Source organism: Sipha flava, unplaced genomic scaffold, assembly GCF_003268045.1.
Source record: "Sipha flava isolate LNK unplaced genomic scaffold, YSA_version1 89_pilon_pilon, whole genome shotgun sequence".
In the NCBI taxonomy this organism is placed as follows: Eukaryota; Metazoa; Arthropoda; class Insecta; order Hemiptera; family Aphididae; genus Sipha; species Sipha flava.
In genome coordinates, this window is record NW_020273631.1 from 833,348 (window position 1) to 857,753 (window position 24,406).

At 28.1% G+C, this 24,406-nt stretch overlaps 2 protein-coding genes across 8 annotated transcripts; both read right to left on the reverse strand.

The window, feature by feature from the left end:
- Window positions 1–12,670: 12,670 nt before the first annotated feature.
- Window positions 12,671–16,688, reverse strand: LOC112693603 (transcription termination factor 2-like). 2 transcript variants are annotated; one of them, XM_025568733.1, is made up of 7 exons: window positions 16,333–16,688; window positions 15,657–15,919; window positions 15,326–15,533; window positions 14,993–15,254; window positions 14,388–14,457; window positions 12,973–13,188; window positions 12,671–12,900 (listed from the first exon to the last, which is right to left on the reverse strand). In XM_025568733.1, the coding sequence occupies exons 3-7, from the start codon at window positions 15,525–15,527 to the stop codon at window positions 12,814–12,816; spliced, it is 837 nt and encodes a 278-aa protein (XP_025424518.1). In that variant the 5' UTR covers window positions 15,528–15,533; window positions 15,657–15,919; window positions 16,333–16,688; the 3' UTR covers window positions 12,671–12,813. The 2 variants fall into 2 exon arrangements, with proteins under 2 accessions (XP_025424518.1, XP_025424519.1); XM_025568734.1 differs by lacking the exon at window positions 15,657–15,919 and having other exon boundaries at window positions 15,326–15,462.
- Window positions 16,689–16,815: 127 nt separating this feature from the next.
- On the reverse strand, window positions 16,816–24,142 carry LOC112693604 (DET1- and DDB1-associated protein 1-like). Of its 6 annotated transcripts, none has more exons than XR_003149498.1 (7): window positions 24,055–24,142; window positions 23,661–23,790; window positions 23,124–23,185; window positions 22,339–22,420; window positions 20,085–20,135; window positions 19,839–19,998; window positions 18,760–19,259 (listed from the first exon to the last, which is right to left on the reverse strand). XR_003149498.1 is itself a non-coding variant. In XM_025568736.1 (5 exons), the coding sequence occupies exons 1-5, from the start codon at window positions 24,055–24,057 to the stop codon at window positions 19,249–19,251; spliced, it is 288 nt and encodes a 95-aa protein (XP_025424521.1). In that variant the 5' UTR covers window positions 24,058–24,142; the 3' UTR covers window positions 18,760–19,248. The 6 variants fall into 6 exon arrangements, 2 of the variants coding, with proteins under 2 accessions (XP_025424521.1, XP_025424520.1); XR_003149499.1 differs by lacking the exon at window positions 18,760–19,259 and adding an exon at window positions 19,683–19,784; XR_003149497.1 differs by lacking the exons at window positions 18,760–19,259; window positions 19,839–19,998; window positions 20,085–20,135 and adding exons at window positions 16,816–17,002; window positions 17,079–17,267.
- Between the last annotated feature and the right edge of the window lie 264 nt (window positions 24,143–24,406).

The window sequence follows — 24,406 nt, forward strand, 5'->3', positions numbered from 1 at the left end:
ATTTGTGTATTTTTTATTTCTTAATTTTATATTTCATATTTGTATAGTGTAAGGTGACAAGATGTCAAAGTAATTTTGTTTATTTGATTTTATTATATTTTATTAAAAGAAGATTAAATCTTTTTCTGTCTTATTTTTAATCAAATATCAATAATCAAAATCTAAATTCAATAAAATTACAATATACATGTTTTGGACCCCCCCCCAAAAAAAAAAATTTCTAGATACGGCTTTGTTTGAACCATATTTTTTTTCTTGTAAAATTTAAAAAAAATTAACTATAATTTTTCTGGGCCTCAGTAAACAATTTAGGAAGAGGCCCCGTCGGCATTCGCCGACTAAACGACCGTTAAATCCGTCACTGACTATAAGCTAGTGTTTAGACAGCAAATCATTTTTAATATTACATTTTTTTTATATGTAACTAGAACTAAAATAAATGCAACTAATTTTAAAATGTTTTATTTTATTAAAGCCAATGGGTACTAGGCACTAACTGTTTAATTTTGAATACAATTTAAAAATGAACTGTTTAAGCATTTTTTTAATACCATGTTTTTTATCATTATATTTTTATAATTAAATTTTTCATATGAATGTATGAATGCATTATTATAACAGCTGTATATTTTTATTTTACATCATTAAAATTTTAATTAATTTTAATTTAATAAAGGAAACAACTATAATTGTATGCAGTGCCGGCGCTAGGGGAGGACAAATGGGACATTTATCCAAGGCCCCAAGCTTGTTAAAGGACCCGTGATTTTTAATAATCATCTTAATACCGTGAGACACATTTACATTTTATATCAACAAATTATAAATCTATATTATGTCTATCACCAGTTATTTGGAAAACGATGTCTAAATTTAGCCATAGTACAAACTACAAAGTAAATCGTTATCAATACGATGAAAGCGTAATATTTTAACGATACCCGTCGAGTAGTATTCCTACAATAAATAATAATATAAATATTTATTATCTTTATAGTTATTGTTTAAAATTTGAAGAAAAACAGTATTTTTTTTTTTTTTTAAAAATCCTGATTAAAAAAAAGCTAGAATTTCGCTCTTCTCTGGGAACCTAAAGGCTAATACCTATGTCCAGGGCCCCGCAATACCTAGCACCGACACTGATTGTATGCTTTAATATAATTTATTAGACTAGAAAAACATTCACAACACAAAAAAGGCGGCAATTTGTTTAGTGCTTAAAGCGACACAATGGTTAAATCAGGCTCTGCATATCAGCACCGCCGAATAGGGAAGAGAATATTAAGATTTTAATCGGTCTCTCATATTCGGAAATTGTGTGATATATTAAGGGACCAACTACATACATTTTTACATCCATCAAACGTTTGCTGTACAGAACCTAGTATTTGGTTAATTATACATTCATAAAATATTATCGGTCCGAGTAATGCCATGCCAACATAACTTTGTTCCGGGCCAGATACACTGTAGGTACCTATATCAAAACATTCTATAGTTGGAAAATAATCCGTACAGCATGTATAGAATAAAGAATTAAGTGCGTTTAGTGGGCTGAGTTCAGTTTATTTGGTCCTGCGGCTTAAGCTGTAACCAGGATGGCGGGACCATAGATAAAGATAAATGTGGAACAGTTTATAAGGATGTATACAGCGCATTACATCGGTGACCTAGACGATGGATTAAACTCCACGATGACTAATCGATTCTCAGTTAGCGCAACTTCGACTTATTGTTTTCAATTTTCTGTTAAGCTTGTAAAACGCTCGTCATTTTTCCATATAGTATGTAAACGGCAGTGGCTTTTTAGTTTTTACATGTTGAAATCCAATTTTTTACAATGATCATTCGTTGTTCGATAATACTCAATAAGATTTTTTACAATATTATCGTACACAAAAAGTGCATAATAGTAGTGTATTGTTACAAATAAATGCAATTTAAGCAATTTTAGGCAGTGGAAAATCAAGGTACTCATCGTTTACATCTAAATTACTATTTTGTAACGATCTAGTCTATATAACTATTATTATGTACATCATATGATATTATATGATATTATTATTATTATTAGTATCCTAAGTCTGTATGTAGGGATAAATATTGACTATGCATTATACGTACACGCCTGACCACCCGTTATCGAGGGTCAGTCGCGTAACAGCTAAGCAACAGTATATTCATTAATTGTAAGCGTATTAATAGTTTAAATAACAACTCAATAAAAATAGTGTATTAGTTCACATAATAATTGTGTGAATCAATAACTTCCTCGTTGATTTCCAAAAGTGCGAACTCTAAACGTGACTTGTAATCAACGGAATTAACCAAACCGATTGCAATATCCGAGCCTACGGACATAACCGAGTAGCTCACTAACAAACTATTTTATAATTATCCAGTGACGCTAATACGTTTTACTCAATTATTATTATTATTATTATATAAATTTAAATGTAGTTAGACATTCCTATTCCGCCGATATGATCGGTAGATTTGGACTGTCCTGGTACAATACTTTTTGTACATGTACGAGTACAGTCGTACACCGTCATTCCTGACGTTCCGAATTAACTCGCTCCATTGGAATATAACGACTGGATATGTAGGTTTATGTTCAAAACTGAGAACTCTCTTGCGGTCATGATCTATCCGTTGTTCTTTCGACTTGTTAGAAATATTTTTTGCCATACCTACAGAATGAGCAGTACATGTTGTTCAGTTGAATGCGATCATTTTTACAAATCTTTACTTAGTTAACTCAGTGTGTTCGCGATGTAATATATTATTTATGTATTATTTGACGCTACACCTGACTTGTTCTCGTAAAATGTGAAAAAATAATAACGAAGAAGATTGCCATTATTAAATGTGCTAAGCGAGTACAAAATTTAGTTTCAAAATCAACGACACCACCAGGAACGCGTGTCGATTTCGGGTACGTGATATTTTTATCCCATATATGTACGTACCAACCAACACGACCGATTTGGTTTTGATCAGGGACCAAAACAGACGGAAGAATATTTTGCGTACGGCCGGCTAACAAACGATGCTAAATAACTAACCAAAGTCTTGTGAATTGTGAAATGGTCTTGCAAATCGTTGCTAATTGACTGCTAAATTTTGGCCTGAAAAAAATGTCAATATTTTGATCGGGTGCGGTTGGGGACAAGTTCGTGGACACGGTTGCGGCGGAACAGCATCGCTGCCTCGGCGCGGGCGCGTCTCGATCCGATTTCTTCGTCGTTCGCGCGGTGCCCAGAACCGATCTAACCGCACCCTAGGGTCGTGGGACGGCGTTGGCATACGACGCAGGTGTACTTACGCGACGTGACGTCAAAATTGCATCCGCAACGGTTTTCGAAAATTAAATTATAAATAAAATTACGAAAATGTCGTTTATGCCCTTTTTCCTTGTAACCGTCGAAATTGTTATAGTAAACAGAGTTTTTATCGGTGAATAGCCACGTTAAAAGAATATTTCTATTTGTTCTTATCTAAAATAGGCCACCGAAAAGTTTGGTATTTAGTACGTTAGGACTTTTTTATAAGATCAGCAAAGTTTCGAAATTATGTTATTCTAGGACACTGTAGTCTTTGCTCGAATACTTGCCAAGCAGTGGCGTATACAGAAAATATTTTCGGGAGGAGCTACTATGGACAGAGTTAAATTACCACTGCTATCTAAGAATTACTAACGAGACACAATAGGTACTTATCTATATTTCATTTACAGAGTGTTCCAAAACGATTTGACGTTGGACGCAAATACTTAATAAGCATAAAGCACCATTAAAATATAACATACGTTTAAAATAATTTTTAAGTTTTTTAAAACATTTCGGGGGGAGGGACTGTAGCCCACTAGGCCCCTCCCTATATACGCCACTGTTATAGATAGTGTATTTTTGTAATATTATGGCCCTTTGCAGTATAACTGTGGAATCAAATATCACTAAGTAATATTTATTACTAATCAGAAAAAATTTGTTTTTATCAAGTCCAAAATAAACTTACAAAAATGAACAACGAACACAATGCAACCATGATAAGCAGATCGGCAATTCGACGTCCTGCAGCAAAATTTGTTATTCCCAACAAATGTGTGGGTGCTACTCCAGAAACCTGCAAGATCCCTTGTGTTGCAATACCGAGTGGACCGACCGCTACGGCGAACGACCAGGACGATTTTGGTTTTCTCAACATTAATTCCTACTGCAGCAATCCACTTGTACTGGCGGTGTATCGTTTAACCGATAACGTAGATCCATCGAAGTCCAACAACGTAGATGACGTAAATATATCATATTATATTTGTTCAAAGCATATGTGAAATGATCTTAGAATCCAGGGAATGCTTATGTAAAATCAAATTTATGTATAGAAAGTTCAATAAAAAGAAAGGAAATAAACATTAGGAGATTTTGTGCCCATTGTAGCTTTATGCACGCGTTTGCTTTGCTTTGAGGGAGTGGACTAGGTCATATATGATACTATAATTGCGCCCATATTAGTGGACGGATGTTAAAAGGATTTGGTAACAGGTAGTGGTTGGAGTTGTGGTTAAGTTGGTTTGCTCATGATAAGGCGTTTAAGGGTTTAGGTAAAGTTTAGTGGATGGAATGGGGTGTGTCTTAGCTAGGAGTTGAGTGTAATTTTGATTGGAAAAAGAGTTTTAGTAGAACATACTCATAGTTTTGGATTACGATTGATTTTGATATTACAAGAATTTATTAAAAGGACAGAGTTTGTGACTAAAGTGGGCATGTTCGTTATTGTCCGAATGCCGATGTTTTGGACGAATTCAATTTTTCGCCAGTGAGAAGGAGTGATGCAGGGAGTTCAAAAAGAGTCGATGTTAATATACACGCGTTTGAAAGCCCTGCGCTCTGTTTATGTTTTTCTCCTCCACCCCTGACATCCACTCACTCATATGCTCCAACAACTAAGCATTCGAAAACAAATAATAATAAGTCTTCTGTGAATGACCATATTAATTATTTTAATTTTATCTATCACGGTAACAATATATCTGTATATAGTCTTATGCAGTAATAAAAATATCGGGGAGGGGAAAGCTCCCATAAATTTAATAAAAATAATAATAATAATAACTATTAATAATGGCAATTATTTGTAATGATAATACCTATAATTATAATAGTAATAAAAATATTACTATTATTGCAATTATTATTATTATTATTATTATTATTACTAGAAATATTATTGCTCTTCTAATTTTTAGATTTACGATACGAAGTATAAAGATTCGTGCAGTGTCTCTAGTAACAAGAAGAAAAGAGGACGACCTTCAAAGAAAAACAATGTAGTATCCATTCCTTCTTATCACTCACCCAAGTATGAAAAAGACGTTTACGAGGCACCATGGCCTGCCGATTTCTATTCATCGTATCCATTCGACTGCACCGTAGCCAACTACAATCCAGAGTGTCCCTTCGACTATGCTGGAGCCAATTATATTTCTGCATATCCTTACGTCTACGTTGCGAGCATGGCGTCAATACCGACAGCGTCGTGGTTGTAGTCATATAGTTATATAGTTATTAAGTACAGCAAGCTATCATACAATATTACATCATCACATTTTAATACAAATATTGTATTATCCATTACTACTTACTAGGTACTTCTAGTTATTTTTAAAATATCTAGGTAGTAATACATTACAATAATAATTTATCTTGACCAATATTTTGGCGGAGATTACAATTGCCCAAAGCCATCACGGCACCAAGATATTAAACAGAATTTGAAGTCTTTATATGAGTGCAATTACACTTTATATCATTTATTTCAAAACATTTATTATCATGTAATTTTATATCATCATTTATTTGTAGTCATTTTTTATTAAAAATAGAGAAAAGCACAATTAATTTATTTAATTTTCAATTTTTTTTTTTTTGCAGTAGTAAAAAAGTTATTAAATTCGTTTGCAATATTTTTATTTTTATAAATAATATTTTGATTCTGTTCATTTCGTAATGCTGTAATTTTAATTGCATTTAATTAATATGGCCATATACAAAGATTCATCGCTAAATAAATATATAATACTAAGTGACTCTCTTAGCAGTCTAACTGGCATAAACAACATGTTAAATCCAACAGACATTTCCATTCTCATTCAAGAAAAAACCTTCGAAGCACGACAAAAAGGAATAGAGATCTCCTTTCTTTGGATACCCGGACACTGTGGAATAGACGGAAATGAATTAGCAGATCAAGAAGCACGCAAAGCAGCCTCATCTAACGATACCCAAATGCTTAACTTATGCACGTTTACAGCTACATAATTTATACACGAAAACTTACTCAAAACATCCTGTATTAAAAATGGCAAAACCACTGGACAAAACAAGACACAAAATTAAATAAAATAAAAAACAATATCCAAGTATGGATAAACCCCGGCTTTAACAGGAAACACGAAACTATTCTAAATCGACTTCGCATTGGACACTCATTCGTAATACATAACCACCTCATGTCCAGAAAAGACCCTCCCATATGTGAAACGTGTGGTATAGAGGTCACAGTCAAACACATACTCATCGATTGCTACAAACACTCGGACTCAAGATCAAAACACCATTTACCCCAACAATTAAGCGAAGCCCTACAACCAGATCTCCAATCTAATATCAATATAATCAATTACTTAAAGAACATCAATTTATATAACTTCATTTAAGTTTTTATCATGTGGATTGTTCAATTAAAAAAAAAAAAAAAAAGCCGATGTTTTTAATGTTCAATAAAAAAAAAAAAAAATTTAATTGCAGTATTTATTTTATAACTAATATTAAACAATCCAGTAATTAGATTCAAAAACTTTTTAGAATCAAAAAATACTGTGATAATTGCTTTGAAAAAATTTATCATTAATAATAATAATTAATAATATCATTTGTAATTTTTATAATTTTATTTAATAAGTTTCTATGTTTTTTGTAACAGACTTTAATTTTAGTATTGTAAGGTTGTTGTTTTAATTTATCAAACAATTTGCTTCTAACTGTGGTAACAATTATACCTAAATTGATTCATTTTTTAATTTTATGTTCATATTTATTTACTCTTATACATTTGTTACTTTTTAATAAATTTATTGCCGAATTAATTTTATTAAAAAAAATATTAATAGTTATACTTACTTCATATGAATGAAATACTTCCGACCAATTTTCTTATTTAAATGTACATTAAAAGTATTATATTCTACATTTAATTTTACATTTAAAAAATTTGTAATTTTCTCGATAAAGATAAAAATTAGTTATACAAAAATATAGAATAATAAGATATTTATGAACTTATTAATTGATTTTTCCATATTATCTTAACCTTATTTCTTTTAATGTTTATTTAATTACAAAAAAATAAAAACTACACTAAAATTGTAAATGAAAATGTAATTTGCATAATAACTGATATTATGATTAATCATTTCGAATTTGGTTTTGGTACTGTGATTTAACTAAATTATAATGGGTATTTACAGAAAATATACTCATTATTGGTACGCGATTAATGAAAAGAGAAACATGAGAACTGATGAAAATCGATTGCGTGACCAAGAAAAATAACTAGATATACTGGCTAGAAATTGTGTGCATTAAATGTTAATTGTTATAACACAGAGTATATTGATTATGTGAATAATATCATCCGACCCAAGTCGAATGTATTTGCATTTTACTTCTTACAAATCATTGTATCTTTATATCATAATCCTAGCAATATAATTGAATCTACGTTAAAAAAAAAGATTCAGTTTCAAGAAAGGAATAAAAATGAGTGGTGTAGACCTTAAATCGCTCCTAAAACAACTTAATGGTAAAGTACATTTCTATTTTATAATACATAATAAATTGTTTATTTAATATTGTTATTTATGTAAAAACATTTTAATGGGATGGAGTTCTGAGTAGCTGTTATGGATTCAGAAATATTACGTGAGAGTGAGAGTATAAGAATAAAATAGTAGGCAGAGGTTTATTTTTATTCTCAGTAAATTTTTTTTTGTACTTGCAAATATTCTAATAGAGTTTTTTTTTTTTTGGAATTTGGAGATTTACCAAATTTCTTACTTACCCTATGAATATATCAAAATATATCAAGATTTAAACTTAAGATTCATTATACATACGTGTATTAACATTTAAAATAGTTTTAATTTTAAGAATATAGTACCTTAATAATACTTATTTTATTTAGAATTATTATTTAAAATCATTACTCCTCAGACTCGTACTTAAGAGTGGAGGTTAATCTATCCGAATTTCTTAATGATCTTATAATTTTCATTATAAAAACGATAGATTAATTTTATTTTATTTTATTTTTTTTTTTGCATCAATCGTATGCATATTTTAATCCATTAATATTAAATATTTATGTAACTAAATATTAGTGGAAAAAAATGTTGGAAAATCATGTAAAATATATTCTAGTAAGCACGAATCTGGATTATGATGGGGGCCTAAAAACTTGAGATTTTCTAGGGACTTGAGATTTTGTGCAGTAACTTTTAAAGCAGTGAAAAATTTAATAAATCAAAAATATTAAAATCATTTTTTATAAAATATATCACCCAATATTTCTTAGCATTATGATTTTTTATATTATCACAGTATAGACATTTGGGAAATAAAAATTTTTCATTTAATGTTATATTTAAAATATCATGGTTTAACATTATTTATAACTTTATTATTAAATACGGTTTTTAATATTACAGTCAACATAAGGCCAGAAAAAGGAGAAGTTGCCTTTGCTGGTCAAATTTAAAGCGGCAATTTTAAAGCTATATTTTATTTAATAAATAAATAATTATATGTGTATATTATAAATTCATTTTATAAAATCAAATAATTTGTTGGAAAAATTAGTCATATTGTTAATATGAATATTTTTTGTACTAAGTACGGATCAGAAGAACTACATCGGTGAAAAATTGAATAGGCCACTCATAACACGTAATTGTGTAGCTTATCGTAAAATTACAGATGATTTTTTCGTTCATTTAAATACAGAAAATAGCGGAAATTTTTTTAAACCGATATATTAAAATAATAATAATAATAATAATAATACTAGAACAATTTTCTATAGTAAAAGAAATCAAAACAGTTTAAAAATTAACTATCAGTATTAGTGTTTAGTGGAGCTTCTTGGACAATTTGCTCTGGTATCTAAAATGACTTAATCCAAGTTCGGATGAGTAATTATATTTTTGGAATAAAACAAAGTTAATTTAATTGGATTGTAAATTTACCATTAAATCGAAATATATTCAAGTACCTAATGTTTATAACAGATTATATTTAGTCGATTTTTGTTTTTCATTATTTTAAGAGTTAAAAATACATCAACTTCAATTTTACGAAAGTGTAAATATTCAAAAATGTTTACAAAAGATAATACAATATTACAATAAAAAAATATATTTATTCTTAATCGTTTTAAATTTAAGTTGAAGCGTATTAGTGCATTATTCATTTTTTATGATTATTTGAATTGGAATTGTGTGTTACAGATTATATTGAAAGCGAGTTAGAAAAACCCAATTTCAATTGTTTTGTCATCAAACAATATGGCGGTCCTCAGGTATGTTTAGACTTGATAATGACTTAGTAATATAAAGATTATTATATTATGGTTACGCTCTTTATAGTCGTGATGGTGGTACACGGGTATATTAATTTAGTAACATTTTTCAATAAACACCCCGCAGGGTGATAATTTTTAAAATTTTAGATTTTAGTAGAATTTCTGTGAAAAAAAATTTTAAGGTGTGGTTTTAACCACTAATATCCATAAAAAATGTATACGAACCGATTATTTAATTCATTATGTTACCTTAACATTTTAACCAAAGTTTATTATATTATTATTATTATTTAGAGATCTTTCACAAGAGCGTCACGAAATCTTGTGATCAATGGTAGTGGCGATAACTTTTTACACAAACTGAATGATTTATCGTTAAATAATGATAGTTCTTCGTACTACGGTGATATTTCTCCGTACGATGGTGGATTGGTTCCGTCCTGCTCCACGACTGGGTTTGAGAATACTGATGGCGTGACACTTCCCGGTGTACATACTAGGAAGAGCAAAGCAGTTGACATTATTGATCCAACAAATGGTAGAAAAATTAATTAATTATATTTTCAATAGAATAAATGCTTATGTATTCAAGGTTCTCAATACCTGTTGTGCGAGTATTTACCGCAATAACTCAATATTACGTTTGTTATATATGTTAAATATATTATGTACACTTTTTGTATAAATTATATTCATTATTAAATTATTCTAAATTATATTCGGTGAAGTGTAATATATTTCAAACAATTGTACAATTGTTTTCACTATTTGCGATTGATTAATACATAATCAATTTTTCGATTACTTTTCGTTTAATTCCCACTGTCATTCGCTATCCAATTTATTGAACGAACGTCTGTTTTGTAATTGTCCATAACAGTTGTGTATTATCGAATAGATATAATTGTTCTTTACTGTATTACTTCTAACAACTTCACACGGATAAAACATGTAAATATAAATAATACATGATAAAACATGTACTGTTGTACTTGTTTAGTGTCGGATATAAATAAGTGTAAGGCCCCCCTTAAACAGGGGTGGATAGGCATAATCTGACCAGCCCGGGAAAAATAGAATACAGCAGCCCGCATGATTATCCAAGTTCCAACTAAACAATTAACTCAACTTAAAGAGAACCAACCCGGCAATCACCACCTTTTTTTTCGTTCTTGAACAATATTTAAAATTTTAATACATATTATAGTATCCAATTTTACACATCTTTTACTCTCTTCTAATAACTCTACGATTTTTATATCTTTTATTTTTTGCACCTCCTTTTCTTTTTAATTCATTTTGAAGCATAACTAGTTATAAAAAATTTTAGCAATATTATACTATTTACATGGTTCGCGTATAATTATTGTGAAAAAAACATGATATACCAGAAAACAATTTTGTCATGGGATTTTATTAGTGACTAAATATGATAATTTAAATCTGAACAATCAGTTATCATTATAGCCTGGAATTATATGCATTAAAAACCAATCAAATATGCGCTAAAAGATCTTTAACATACACAAGTATAATATACTTATGCACTAATATGTTAAAATATGCATTAAAGAAAATAAATTTGCACTCGAAATTTTGAATAAAATTTAATTTTTAGTTTTTGATCATTCAATAAAAAGAACACATAAAAAAATTACATTTAAAATTATGTAACTCTACTGTAAATATTTTTTTTCTTCTTCATTTTAAAGGAATTTACTATGATATTGATAGATTTAAGCTAGATTTAAATATATATTATTAGTATGATAATTATTTACTTTCGTTTGTATATATGTACATGTATAATAGTATTAATAGTAATATTTTTATCGGCCCATTTTCGTCAATATAAGCAGCGGCCCACCGGGAAAACCCCGATGTCCCTATGGCCCTATCCGTCCCTGCCCTTAAAGTCCAGATTTATTAGAAACACTCGGCATTATTCATTAAAGGTTGTTGATATTAATATATTATTTCTAAACTATTTTTCTTTATCAATACATTTAATTAAATAAAATTAACTTAAATTTATATTTAAGCGCTATTATACAGTCTAAATTTCAAGTTATTTTAATTTTTAATTAATTATAACTGTAATTTATTATGGTTATTGCCAGAGTGTGAAGAATGACATAACATCGTTTAAATGTTCATAGAAATTTGATATCTTAAGTATCGAGGTGACAACGTTCAAGTTCTTATTTTCCGTCTGTTTATTAATTATCCAGGAATAAATTAAATTTTAATTAATATTGGTAACTAGTAATTCATTGATGCATTTAAATGACATTGATTGAATGAGGTTGGGAAAACTACTCGTATATTTACCAAAATGTTGCAAACTTAGTGTGTATTTTTTTATCATACTCATATATTATTGTGATGAGTTAGGGGCCTCCGAATCACTCTTAATTTTTCTCAGTCCCTAAGAATCCTTAGGACGGCTCTGTGAACAGAAACCCAAAACCTTGCTTTACAAGTGTAACCTAATTCAAAGGTCTTTTATTTTATCATTATCTGATTTTTCAGCCATTAAACGTTTACTTCGTTCGTGTAGAAATGTACGTACCTACCTAAAATCTGAATCCGAAAACCGGAATCATTGAAAAAAGCGTATAGATAAATTACAGTGCTCAGTACACCAATCCAGTTTTTTTAACAAAAACATATTTTATTAAATAAAACAAATATTTTTAAAATATATTTATTATTATAATTTATTAGTTATTTACGTATTACATATTCAAAATTAATGATAAATAAATTATTATTAATTTTAAAACCTATCAGTTGTAATAAATATGAGTACATCTAACTGTACATAGATTGCTATAGAATTGATATTAAACTTAAAAAATAGTTTAATGAAAATAAATAATTAATAAATAAATAAAGGATTTTATTTTAAATCTAATCAAAAACAAATAATTTCCAAACAAATATTTTGAATTGAGTATAACTATTGAAGTAAATAAAGTATAAACTACAAAAAATTTAGATAAATTTACATTTAACACATCTGATCCAAAGAAACACAAAAATAAAAATAAATTATTCTTAAACACATATTTTGACTAATCGAGTATAATCGTTGAAATATATAATGTATAATTTACGAACAATTTAAATTCAATAACATTTAGCATATAACCCATATAGTTTATATTCTTAACACATTTTTTCACTATAGACAATATAGGAAAACATATCTTTCATCAGTACTGTTGGATTATTTTCAAGCCATTTTTTCCATATCTGAAACACAATTTTCAATATCACAATCAATTTTATTTCCGTTTTAATATCGCAATACACCTCATTACTTACTTCAAAATTGTAAAAACGTTCATAATTTATGAATTTGATTAAACTAAATGTGTATTTAACATCAATATCGTCAATATTATTTGAACCAATAAATGCCCAATGACAAACTCCTTTTAACTGACATATAGCTCTGGATGTCTGCAGTTTATAATCATAATGTGTACAATTTGAATCGTCTAATATTATACGATCCCATTTTATATTAAACAAAGGGTTCTAAAACAAATATTTGTTAAAAATTATTACATGTTTTTTTTTAAATAATGTTTCATTTATTTTTATTGTGAAACGTGATATTCATTAATTTAGAATAATATTAAAAAGTTGGTTTCTACATATAACTAGAATTTTCAAGAACTTTATCATAAAAATAGCATTGCAATATTTAATTAATAAAATAAAAAATACTTAATTAGATATTAATATGGGAAATAAAAAAATAAGTAATATTATTTAGTCCTTAGTGGATTACCCTTCATTATAGGTGATTTTATGATCTCTTTATTATATTGAAATATTGTTAAATTATCTTAAACCCTGAACCTATATAAAATTATAAGATATTTTTATTTCATTATACATTTGTAATGTATAATGTACGACACATTGGAATCGTGTAGAAATGTCCAAAATATCGTATCTATACTATTTAATAATGAAATGCCATTATAAATAATTCATAATAATTTATAATAATTATTATTATAGATATAACTGGGTCTCTACAGTTTTCATCCCCATTAAGTTTAATGAAAAATAACAGTGCTCAACAGTGCTGTAGTCCTAAAAAAGACAGAGGGTATACTATGAGTTATAATATTAAACATTTATACTATCATTAGGTATCATATCAAGTAGCTAAAACGCATAATAGTCTTTCCTTTTTCTTTCTAATAAACTTCCCGTTTTTAACCAACTATTCATATTATAACTGCTTATTAAAATAGATTTGCAAATAAAATAAACACATACCTTTTTATTGATCGACTGGACATAACTAATACACAGATATGATATACGAATCACTGTCAACGGCAAAATGAAAAATGAACGAATGCATACACTACACAGTATTATGCGACAGCTGAACATTTTATTTTTATCATATATTATACAGTTATTTGATTGTTATATTATCTAATCTACAGTACATGCCCGTCAATCGCCCAATATATATAATTTCACTACAACAGAGAATATACGACCTTAATCTGAAGATATTCGGAGTTTATTAGAAATAACCAGAAAGTATACGGCGTATACCGCCGTATACTCTCCACTACAGCACTGATCACTGATCAATTGCGTTAGGTTAATCAGGTTAGTATAAATCTGAAGGTGCACATGGTAGGTACTTTTATTTTTAAAAATTACATTAATTTATCAAATGTTTTAGTAATTCGTTTTATGCTTACTTTGTTTTTTTGGCCGAAACCTAATCGAGCTATTCCAACTGTTGTTATCACAATGTCTCTTTGACTTAAACTGAAATTTTAAAAATAAAAGTTATTATAATATTTATTATATATTTATAATTTAATTTGCATTTATTTAATCAAATGTTATGCTTTTATGACTATGGACTAGCCCAAAAAGGTACGATATAAGTTAATTTTCTTCAAAGAAAAACCAATTAAACATATAGTTAGTTATTATAAAGTTGAGTGCTTAGCGATTATTGCGACTACCAACAATTGCCGGTAATTGCGATTCGGTTATCTCTAAATCAAAATCGATACACTAAATTAATAAATCACAAGAGGTGAAAAATGTTGTGATTTGTTATGCGCTATTTCGATTTGTATTTTCTGATGTTCCGTAGCTCGAACGAATTTTAAGTCGCAGTATTTTAATCATTCAGCATAGACACATGTTACATTTATTTATTTAAACATTGTCGTACGTGGAAGTAAAATAAATTATTCTAATAATCGTATGGACTGGAAGTTATAATCCGTAGTATCTCACGGTCATCACACGAATACGCGATTTGCGCTTTTATTATAATAAAAATAATCACTTTTCAAACGACACATCTCGATGTTTTCCGTAGTGTATGCACACGTTTAGTACATCAGAGGATATTGTATTCTTGATACATCTGACCCACTGACTCCAACTCGATTTACAGCACAAAATTAAAGTACAACCCTTTTCTAAAGTATTTCCGTCCGAATCAATGTCTTCATCGGGCATAGTCTCATCTAAATAATGTGGCTTCGACTTGAAAAATAAACCCATTATTATTGCGAGTTTATCGTTTACAAAACTCGTATCAGTGGCTGTTTAATATTGAAAAGCAAATAAATCACTAGAAATACTATAGGCAATTGGGTAAAATTGGTTTATTTACCTATAATACCGCCATGAGGCTTTTCTCTTTCGCAGTTAACCATCCACTCCACAATAAGCTTTTGTCGATCATTCAATTTATATTTTGAATCATCAAATGAATCGGATTCGTCCGCAGAGGAATATTCATCGGATAAACTAAATGCATCATTAGAGGACAAAATATCTTTAATAGTTTGACGTTTATCTAATATCACGGGCATTTTTATCTAGAAAATATTTAAATTTATACTCCAAAAATATTTCCGAATAATTTAAATATTTTAATACGACTCAAATTTTGAAATCGATGTGTTTGTTTTTCATTCGAATATTAAAAAGAGAGGTCTTACACAGGCATTCGTTATACTTCAATATGATTCTAATAAATTTAACATAATTTTACTTTCTTCGCTTTAATCGTTAGGTTCAAAATATTTATCGCACCACACAACACGATAAAAGCGTCAAGAGCCGTGATATCTTTCTACCGCCGTCGTATAATCGCTTTAATTAGGTAAAATTAAAATTATTATAGCATGAAAAATAGGCCGCGATTGTCACGCGCCAATCGTCCGTTTTTCGGTTGAGTACTCAGAATGTGTTGTAAGACCACCTGAAAACCACATGCAATATAAATTATCATCTGCGATGGAATATGCCTACTATCTGTAGTCGGCTCTTGTCAAAACTCCCAAACGTAGAACCACTGAACTTACGAAAAACGGTCGATTTATCAAATAAAAAACAAATGATAAATTAATAAATTAATAAATAAATTATCTATTTTTATTTCAAGACAATTTACATTCTAAGTTTATAAAAACAGTTAACAAATCATATCTATGTAATCAGAGTTATTATGAAACATTATTTAAAGATGAAAAAGCATGTAATAAGCAAGTGGTGATGTTATTTTATATTTTTGCGCTATTGCGCTCCACACCGTGATTATTATTACAACTGAAATAATTATTAATATTAATAAACGAGGTGTAACGTTTGAAGTTAAAAAGCACCTTGACTTACTTTTTATAATTCCAAACTTCTTCGACGTTACTGGAAACGGGATTTATTCGAACGGGTAGTGTAAACTCGTTTTACCAACGTGTCTACTTGTGTAAGCTCATTGGATCGGAGGACTACCAAATTGCCGTCATCTGCTCTCTCTTTGTGTTTGTTGTGGTCGGAATGTTTGACCACCACACCCGTCCAAATCACATGTGTATTCTGAGGAGATTACACAGAACTGTGATCAGACTGCAGAGGCAATATCACAGAATATATGAATATATTTCATATGTTCTATGGCAATACCATTCCCGAGTCAAATTGTTAAAAATAATTGTTATAACTTACGAATTTATTGTGATTATATTTGTCTGTGTATTCATTTAATTTAAATTTAATTTTTTTACACAATTTTTTTTTTTTAATCTTAAAATTAATTAATTAATCTTTAATAATTAAGTAAATAAATTGAGTTGATTATGTATGTTTAAATTCTAAATGTTTATAATTAATTTAGCTTGTGGGCTAGGGCTATGTTATAACATATTCTCAATGAGGGAGAGAGTTCCAATCATATTATAAAAATTTTGAATTTTGAATAAATCTCATTTTGAAAATCAATCTGATAAAAATTATTTTGAAAGTGAATATCTAAAATCTCTCAAAATTCACGTCTCATTGCAAATATCTGTTAATCATAACAATACACGATTTAAAAAAAAATGTAATAAAAATTGTTTGGCATTTAAGAAAAAAAAAATTACCTAAAATATTCAACATTTTGAGATAAGATCTTTCGATTCTCAGCTGTCGATAAAAATAGGATCATAAATTGGCAACATTCTATAGATTTTTCCTCTATTATTTTAGACCATTTTTTATTTTTTCAGTTTTGAATCGACGGTATCACGAGTTGACTTTCATATTACTTCCATGGCGCATTATTTTAGACCCTAAAAAATTATAACTATTGTAATATATATCACAGGTTACGTGAGTTGCAAAAATATTTTATTTTAAATCAAAATAACTTATTATTTTTTTGTTTTAATGGAACACCTCTAAAGTTTAACCACCCAAATTAAGTTGTTAAATAGTACCTAGTCGATGACATTTTTTTATTTACTTAATTTAAACTCAGAAAAAAATTTTCTAATCTGTACGCAGATTACATATTTTCTGTTTTATTTACTCAAATAATTCAATATATACATCCAAACGCATGACGGATCTTTGAATAGTTTAAAGCTGTATTGGTATGAATAATATTGCTTATAAATAAAATATTTAAAATATTTTATCGTAGCTATGATATTACATCGGATAATATTCCATGGATTGATGGAGAAATCTGTTGCTTTACAAAATACACAAATTACAAATAAAAATAAAATGTTACCTATCTCTTTTTTGTTTGCAAAAAAAAATACATAATACGCTGTCAGAATCAGATATAAAATTTAAAGTTACTAACTTGTGAGTAATGAAAGGAAGTATCAAATATGTGTAGTATATTTTACTCGTTCCTGTATAGTAAATTTAAATGTTTTACCAATCAGGCATGTGGTGGACAGGTGATAAGCGCTTAAAATCTGGCTTCACTATTTCCTATGTGCAACGTCACGAGTAACTTATCTAGTATAATATAGATGTCTGTGCAATATACCCTTACACACTTTATAAGCATGTTATTTTTGCCAGTTTTTGGATGGTTTTTAAATTATTAAGCACATACACACAACTTATTGTACCACTAAAAATATATCATCAACAGCTTTACAATCCATTGAGGACATGTGCTGTCATTTTAAGCCTTTTCATTTTTCTCTACTTAAATTCAACTCTATAATTGTATTTTAATTTACCAATCTCATATTTTTTTATATTGTTACGGGGTACCCAATAAAAACAGGTACCTATCGTAATGATGGCGCTGGATCAGGATAAATTGATTAAATAATTAATTTAAACACTTGTAAACACTTTTAATAAATACAAATACAATTACAGATACAGATACAGATACAAATTATAAATTTGCGCGCTAACAATATCAAAGACGAAACTCAGAAGGGCTTGTACTGATAGCTCTAGACACGTCTGCCGTTGGTGGTGAAACGGAGCCTTTATATACTCTGTTTGATTCTGTTTTGATTGTTGTTTTCGGCACGTGGTTGTCCTTGATCTTGATCGTCATATTCAAATGATGTTTCGTCCGTGGTTATCCTTGGTCTTTACTGTCTTATTCGAACGTGGTGTTGTTTGCGGATGTTTTTGTGATTTGTAATTCGCACGTGGCACTCATTAAAGTTTATGTGTGTAAAGTTATTCTTGGTACGTTTTTCTTTATTGACTCAGGAATATGCGTATTATTATTTCTTAGTAATATATGCATATTACAATATTTAATGTATCCTTTCTGTCTGGTTCATAGTTTGCTCAGCAGTTTTTTTTTTTTTTGTTTATTTTTCCTATTAGAACATTTTTTAATACATCCTTATATGTTCTCCAATCATGTCCCAGCCATTCCAGTAAATTACATCTTCTATATGAGAGTATACTTTGGGGTTCCCATAAAAATATAATTAATATATTATGTCTTATAACATAATGGCCAAAGCTGTTAGAAGCTTTTTCCTTTAGTTATTATTTATTCCATTATAATTATTTCCAGCTATTATTTATGTCAGAGATACAAATAATACTATGACCAATGTTCATGAAGATATAATTTATAAAATACAAAAATGATACAAAATAAACAATCTCATTTTTTTTTATTGTTCAATTTCAATTCAAAAACAACCTTTTACCATATTATAATAATTTTTGTTGTTGATTCTTTGATTGTTCATAAAATTTCGCTCAAACAATAAATACTTTTATTGACTGCACCACTTCAAATGTATTACAGTTATGAAATTTACTTATATTCTATATGGATTCTGAAATCAATTTATAACATAATTATTAATTTTATTACGATAATGTAAAATCCTCACTAGTCATATCCTAATTTTATCAGAGTAAAACAAAGGAGTAAGATTTAACAGAAAATATTATTAAGACTGATAAAAAGGTAAGTACAAAAGTATATATTTTAATATCATAACATTTTAACTTGAATATAAGGAATATTTTATTTTCTTGTACTTAAAAAAAATATATCTCAGATTTTCTGCTTTTATGATTGATTTGTTAGATAATATATTATACAATTTTGATTAAAATATTTATACTTTTAAAATAAAATAAATAAATTATACAAATTAATTTTATTGATAACTTGTAAAACAACTATTATAATTACAGAATAAATAATTCAGATTACACTTAATGTAAGAAATATAATTTAATATACCTAGTATAGTTATTTTAATTTCATCATAATAAACGTTATTTTTGTATAAAATATTAATAAGTATTAATACTATGTTTGACGGAGATAACATATGCGAGTATAGCGTCCTCTAAAGAAAAATTTTCATTAATATTAGAATTAAATAGGAGTCTACATTATTTACCACAAATTGTTGAACAAAAAACCAAAATAGAGAAGACTTTCTTATTTTTTTGTCCTTTATAACTGTAGTTTTGCAAAAATGTATCTTCAAACAAAAATCACAAAATAACATGAGTAGTACATTGAATTGTGCTTCTTACCAAGCGTGATAGTTCAGACACCTAAATTGATTTAAATAAATTTCTATATATTAAATCCATACATTTAGGTGAATGAGGTATTTAAATATAAATATATATAAAAATACTTGTTATGTAAGTGTTCATGTGTGACTACGCAGAACGCGACACATCCCCACCTAAAAAATTAATTTGTTTGCAAAACAGAAATTAATTCCTTATAGTTATAGTTTTATAATTAGTTACAAGTTTACAATTTTACAATGATTACAGCGGTTTACAATTTTACAATTATTACAAAGATTTTACAATGTTAACAGAATTGTTTACAATACAAAGATATTATTACAGGTTTATAATTTAACAGTAATTTTAAATGGACTTAAAATTTTATAATATAATATAAATGTGATTTATATAATTTAGTGTTAGTTTAAATAGGTTAGTGTTACATATGACTTGAATTACATTTTTTTTTTATTATATATAATAGTGGTTATTATTACATTTTTTTTTATCATTTATTTTTTTTTTCATTAATTTTTTTTTTTGATACATATATATATTGGTTAGTATTATTAGTGCTTTTACATAATATATTCAAATAGGTGCATTATTTCTGAGAACTTATCCAGAATTATTATTTTTTTTTAAATATATATTCTACCATTCTTCTTCTGCTACATAAGGTTCTAATGTTTTCAATGAATTTATGTAATTTTCCCATTCCTCTTCCAACTCTTTTTGTTCGTTTGGATATGAATCCTTAAACCATTTAAGTTTTATACGCGCTTCCTTTATCAATTTTTCTTTGATTTCATAATTATCATAATATATACTCGGAGGTCTTTGATAATGAATTATTGTTACCGTTCCTACTTCCTACCTTCTCTGTAATAATTTTTTATGTTAAAAGCATAGAGTATTCGTTATTATTATTTTTTTTTTTTTTTTTTTTTTAGATTAATTTATGTATTGTTACATTCTATTAAATATTTAAAATAATTTATGGGGTTTTATTTTTTTTTATTAAATAATTGAAAATACACTTTGTATATATAACATCCGTCATGAGATCATGACAATACGTCACTTCGTGTTTCCTTTCACACAAAATGTCATTTGCTCTTTCAAATTTAACATCCTTCCATTCTCTTGCACATGTCCTATGCTCTCTGAGTATAACAATTTGTTGTTGCTATTGTCTATTAATTTTAAACTAAAAATATTATCATTATTATCGCTATATGTAATTATGTCTATAAATCTCTTAATCCCTGGTATTCTTAGTTTTATAAATATTTTAACATCCATTGCTCCACTCCAGGTGACAATAATTGCTTGGGTGTTATCAAAAAACAAGTATTTTGACATGAATACCGATCCGAGACTTGTTACCCCCTGGTGTTTGATACTAATATTAATCTGCACCAATAAAGGTTTCAACACATCCGGTTTCTTTCAGAAAATTCCTTTCAAATACTGTTTTAAGGTGTTCAAACTCTTTTTGTTAAACATCCTCACCTTATTGTCTCTTGTTAATATAATTGGTCTCCCTTGCATCTTGACTGGTCTATATTTGTCTAGACTGTGGCACATTGACTTAAGTATACGCATTCTTGGGTTAAAAATTCGCATTTATCCGGTTGTATTTTTAAATTTTGTTCTCTTAAACGTTCGAATACCTCCATTAATTTATGATTATGATCTTTTAAGTCTTTTCCATATACGATTATGTCGTCCAAATATACTAAACATTTTATTCCGATTAATCCCGATAATACATTATTCATTAATCTCTGAAATGTGGCTGTTGACGTTTTCATGCCCATTGCCATTCTTTTAAAATGCCATTGACCTTGATTCATCGAAAATGCTGTTAATTCGCGAGATGATTCAGCAAGCGGTATTTGATAAAATCCCGATGTTAAATCTATGACACTAAATAGTTGAAATTCGCCCAATTGATCTAGTGTGTGACTACGCAGGACGCAACAATATGTACTACTAATTGTGTGTTACTAATGATTTATAAAAAATAAATAAAAACAATTTTCAATCTATAATTATCGAAATAAATAATTTTATATTTGAGATTTACCCATTTAATTACCATTTAATGGTAGCTAAAAAATTACAAAAATAACTAAAAATTATTTTTGTAATTAGCACAATATAACGATTAAAACTTCCACCGCACACTAAAATTACAGCTTTTAAGGTAAAATTTACTGTATGAAAATATTGGTAAACATCAATGTTTTTCGTTTGTACATTGATTTTTATGATTATCAATATTATTCATTGTGAGAATTAATGTTTCAAATTTTGATGTATCGATATATCAAAAATCGATGTTCAAAAATCTTTGCTCATTCCTACCTAAGTCTAATCTTGCACGTTTTCTTGATGTTGAGCCTCCTTCTTCGGTAGAATCAACTAATTCTCTCTTCTTACCTCCATGCTAAAACAATAAAGCAAACACATTTTATTAAAATTAATTTGATCATAACAGGTTTTATAAAAATATAAAGAGATGAAAATGTAAGAAAAAATAAAAAATATTATTAAGTTATTTAATATTATTATAATTCAACAACAAAACACAAAATCTGTTAAAAATTCTTAGATTGTATTCATATATTACTAGATATAGTGAGCTGCTAAGTATAATGTAGTACAGTCTAATTGAATGGTTTGTTTTTATTATATTTTATAGGTCATAACTAAAGACAGGATTTAATAGATATTGTAACTTTTTATTGATACCAGGTAAATCAAATTTGATCAAATATGTATACGAATCGGATTTATTAGTCTTCCTATTTAATTTAATAATGCAATTTTTTGCAATTTTCAACGAATTTGCAATTTTTGTATACTATACATGATAAAATATACAAATTATTATTTCTGATATGATTTTATTATGTAATTTTAATGTATTTTTCATTGTAATTTTAACATATATATATATATATATATATATATATATATATACTGTAATGGTGTGTGCATAGGGGATGTAGAAAATTGAAATGAGTGGAGGTGTAGGACAAAGATGGTCAAGAAAGGTGAAGGAGAAAAAAATAATTAGATACATTTATTTAATTTTTAGTGCAGGTCATATCACCAAATGATTAAATTATATTTATATTTTGCATTACCTTTTTATCCCATTGATTGTGTAAATACCGGAGTAATAAATTTGACTTGTCGGTAACAATAACTATGAAATGAAAATAACACTAATTAGACAAATATATTAAATTATTATTGAGATAAAACAAATTTTAGATGCATACAATTAATATATTAGTCTTAATATAAAATGTACTATTCAAATACTGTTTTTATTAAAATTTTAAGTAGATACCACATAGAAATAGTTAAAAAGAAAATCAATCATACAATTTATGAAGAATTATTTATTCATTAACAATGTTTATTAAAATATATATATATAATAAAAACCTTTATTTACCTAAAATGTATAGTAAATTAAAAAAACTATAAATACAAGCTTTTCAATACTTCATCAAAGCAAATAAATTTAATTTATTTAATATACTAAATAATAGGATAAAATCATCAATAATTAATTAGTGAAGATAGATATCATAGAATTTGTCTTAGTAACAGTATCCTTACGAAACTTTTAGCAATATGATAAATGTATTTTATCATGTGTAATAACTACTAACTTTGGTCATTTGGTTGATCTTCAGTCGATATATAAACAGGCACACGTTTACTTCGTCCATTGTCCGAATGGAAACTGGAAAAATTTCGCTCATCAAATGATGGCATACCATCTAAGAACTCAGCTATAGACTGGAACACAAGTATACATTTTGTTAGACATTATTAAATGTATTAATACTGATAGTGTATACCTATTTTTTGTATAACAAATTGCGATGGACCATATTCTATGTAGTTAAAAGTATCTAACACCGGATAAAAGTACACAAGTCTTGGAAAAAAATTAACCGCAATAAATGTTAACATAATAACGCAATATCATAAACATATAGTGTGTACAATAAATACAATATATTGCAAAAGATTTGCGTTGATAGTATCGTAATTACTTACCATGTCTGTAATGGAAGAAAACGTTGTCGGATGAACAACGTAGCTGGTGTTGGTGACAGTGGGTATTGTGAACTGATGGAAACGAGACGAGAACCCCGTACGACAGATGAATGGTATCTGCTTAAACGTATATATCTTACATTGTGAGTGGCGAACGCAAGGGGATGAGGTGAAAGTTTCCAACACAAAGTGACCCGACAGAGGTGTCGTTCGGGCGCGATTGTACGCCGCAAATGTCGTAACGCGATTTAAATGGGCATTCGACGTGTGTCGGGCAGGCGAACAGATCTGTTGTCGCAGACCATTTGATTCGAACAGTCGACAGATGATGGTCGTAAGTTATTTGCCCGTA